Here is a 3878-nt window from a genome sequence, read left to right on the forward strand (position 1 = left end):
GAATTCATGGATGAGTTTGCTGAACTGCTGTCAGTTGTATGCACTGAATACAACTTTTTAATAATAACAGGTGACTTAAATATTCATGTAGACCAGTGTTTCCCAACCAGGGGTACGCGTACCCCTAGGGGTACGTGAGCACATTGCAGGGGGTACGTGGAAAAATTAAGAATTTATTTCCAAGATAAAAAAATAAATAAATATTCTCAGTCATTTTATAATTCCGTCAAAAACGGTCCGTGTGCGCTATGACTTGTTTCCCTGGGGAGAGAATAACCTGTGGCACAATCAAAACAGCGGAACCCTTTTTACCTGCAGCAGGTGTAAATATGGATAGATGGATGAAACGTCCTGTTGCTGTGGATACAGGAGGGGGAGAGGAGCCTGCCGACAAACGCAAGAAAGATGCCAAACCTAAACCAAGGCTGTATAGTGAAAACTATGTTTTATTTGGATTCACTTCTACGTCCGCGGACCCGCCACAGCCTCAGTGCTTCTTTTGCGGTGAAATCCTGGCAAATAACTCCATGAAGCCAGCCCATTTACAGCGACACCAGAGTACCAAACACTCGAAAAGTGTCGGTAAAACTGAGGAATTTTACAAACGTAAATTGTCGGAGTTTAAATCAAGACAGAATGTAATGATGAAGGCTACGAGTGTGTCAAACAAAGCACTGGAGGCATCTTACGCCGTATCCCTGCTCGTGGCGAAATCAAAAAAGCCTCACTCGATTGTTGAAGAGCTCATTCTCCCTGCAGCTGCGGCTATGGCTGAAATTATGATGGACAAGAAAGCAGCCGACACACTCAAGAAAATCCCCTTGTCGAACAACACCGTGTCCCGTCGGATTGATGATATGTCGGTGAATATTATTCAACAAGTAGTGAAAAAAATTAAAAAAGCCGGTCAGTTCGCTTTGCAGCTGGATGAAATGACAGATGTGAGCGGTGATGCTCAGCTCCTGGCCTTCGTTCGTTACAAAGATGTGTCGGACATAAATGAGCACATTTTATTTTGCAAAAAGCTCCCAGGAAAGACAACCGGGGAACAAATGTTCCAAATTATAGACATCTTTTTCAAAGAACACGATTTACAGTGGAAAACCTGCGGTCACATCTGTACTGATGGAGCTGCTGCGATGACGGGGAGTGTGAAGGGACTTTTCGGACACGTAAAAAAGGTAAATCCCGACATTAAATGGCTGCATTGTATTATTCACCGCGAGGCACTGGCAAGTAAGCGAATGAGCCCTGATTTAAGCAATGTTATGGATGATGCTGTGAAGGTGATTAATTTCATCCAATCCCGGCCACTGAATCACAGATTGTTTGAAACTCTTTGTGATGAGAGCGGTACAGAGCACGGACAGCTTTTGCTTCACACGGATGTCCGCTGGCTGTCCCGTGGGAAAACACTACTCAGACTTTATGAACTGCGCAGTGAAGTTTCTGTGTTTCTGACGCAGCATCAGCATCCTCTTGCTTTGGTGTTTGAGGATGCTGAGTGGGTGGGGCGCCTGGCGTATCTCGCCGATATATTTACCAAACTTAACGAGCTCAACCTATCGCTTCAGGGAAAGGAGTCACACATCCTTAAAATGTATGACAAAATTAAAGGATTCACAAAAAAGCTCAAACTATGGGAGAACAAATGTGATGATGGAGATGTCAGCTGTTTTCCACTACTTGATTCCCATCTTGCCACCACTGATGTTGCCAGGGGTCCAGTAGTCAAACTGGTGCAAGCACATCTGTCCAAACTTTGCATGGATTTCAACCAGTATTTTCAGGACATTGAAAAAAAGTCAGAAGGACTGCATTGGGTGAGGAACCCATTTATTGTGAGTGAGAGCTGCAGCAAACTTCCTGCAAGGCTGCAGGAGCATCTGATGGATTTATCATGTGATCAGGGTCTGAAAATGACCTATGATGAGAAGACATTGACTGAGTTCTGGTGTGATGTGGAGAAGGAGTATCCTGAGCTGGGAAAACATGCATTGATTGAACTTTTGCCTTTTGGTTCTACTTATATGTGTGAGGTGACATTCTCAGCTTTGACACACATTAAAACCAAGCAGAGGAACAGACTGGATGTGGAGAACAGCCTGGTAGCAGCTGTTTCCACACTGTCCCCAGAACTATCAAAGCTTATGAAAGACAAGCAAGCTCAAGTGTCTCATTAATGCCCAGATGAAGAAAAGAAAGTACAGCTGATACAGTGAGTTTAAATTACAGTTGTTCAGTGTTTTGTTTCTGATTTTTCAAGTTCAAATGAGACATGTTCAAAGAAGCTCGTTTTGTGGGAAATCTCATAAAAGTTATATATAACACATGCAGGTTAATTATATTTTTGGTATTTATTTATATTTTTTCTAATTTCAACTTTCTAGTTTTTCTTTAATAATAATGTATTAGTATTAATAATACAGTATTAATAATAAAAATGTTTATTATAATATTATTTCTTATATTTATCATTTTTATTGCCCTGAAGGCAACACCATTTTATGTTCAATTTGAGTTGAATAAGATAATGCCTGAATATTATTTGTTCAATTTAAGAATAGGAAATAAAATGACGCTTTGAATATTCAGTTGTGTTGTGTTCTACTTTTGAAGAATCATGCACACACATGAGTGAGGGGGTACTCATGGGATGACAAAACGGCTCAAGGGGTACACAAGACAAAAAAGGTTGGGAACCACTGATGTAGACAATAACATGGACAATACTGCCAAAGAACTGTATGCTTTAATGGATACTTTTGGTCTTACACAACATGTGACTGGTCCGACACACACTCAAGGTCACACTTTGGATCTGGTTATCTCTAAAGGTGTTGATATCTCTGCTGTTGATGTAAGAGACTTAGCTCTATCTGATCATTTCTGTGTCTTTTTTGACCTAGAGACTGTAACATCTGTTCCCCCTAGTTATGTGTGTTTAAAGAAAAGGTACATAAATGAGAACACAAGTGCACAGTTTATGGAAGCCATAGCAATGACACCAACATTGAGTGCTGAGACAGTTGATGATCTTCTGGATGAGTATAATAGAAACGTCTGTAATGTCATAGATGTGGTGGCTCCAATCAAAACTAAGAGAAAACCAAACACACAGAAAACACCTTGGAGGAGGACTGAGATAATGCAGAATTTGAAATCTGACTGTAGAAGAGCTGAGCGTAAATGGAGATCAACAAAACTCCAAATTCATCTAGAACTGTACAAAATAAGTCTGCGAAAATTCAATGATGGCTTGTTCAAAGCAAGGCAGCAATACTTTTCTGAAATTATTGCCAAAAATGTCAACAACTCTCGCACGTTGTTTTCTGTAATTGAAAAGCTCACAACCCCCCCAGATCAGATAGCCCCTGAATTACTGTCAGCTGGAAAATGCAATGAATTTGCTGTATATTTCAATGAAAAAATACAATCAATAAGGTCAAACATCAGAACAAACCAGCAAAATCACAAAAAGCTTGAACAGCTTCAACCACTGAGGGATGAGTCAACTACAATGTTAGAGTTTATTACAGTGAACCCAAAAACAATAGAGGAGACTGTTCAGCAGCTGAATCCATCAACGTGTTGCCTTGACACAATACCCTCAAACTTCTTTAAAACTGTTGTAAAGTCAATTGTCACTGATTTGTGTCAGATAATTAACTGCTCATTCCAATCAGGCACCGTACCAAAATCCCTGAAAGTAGCTGCTGTGAAACCGCTGTTAAAAAAGAGAACACTGGATGCCTCTATACTGGCTAACTATAGACCAATCAGCAACCTTCCATTCATGGCCAAGATCATTGAGAAGGTGGTCTTCAACCAACTGAGTCAATTCTTAACATTCAACAAAATATTTGATAAATTTCAGT

General features: G+C 40.3%; 1 protein-coding gene across 1 annotated transcript; it reads left to right on the forward strand.

Moving 5' to 3' along the window:
- Positions 1 to 644: 644 nt before the first annotated feature.
- Positions 645 to 2183, forward strand: LOC114458834 (zinc finger BED domain-containing protein 5-like). The gene has a single exon (XM_028441210.1). It carries the CDS (start codon positions 645 to 647, stop codon positions 2181 to 2183), a length of 1539 nt encoding a protein of 512 aa, XP_028297011.1.
- Positions 2184 to 3878: the final 1695 nt, after the last annotated feature.

This window comes from Gouania willdenowi, unplaced genomic scaffold (genome assembly GCF_900634775.1).
Source record: "Gouania willdenowi unplaced genomic scaffold, fGouWil2.1 scaffold_195_arrow_ctg1, whole genome shotgun sequence".
Lineage (NCBI taxonomy): Eukaryota > Metazoa > Chordata > Actinopteri > Blenniiformes > Gobiesocidae > Gouania > Gouania willdenowi.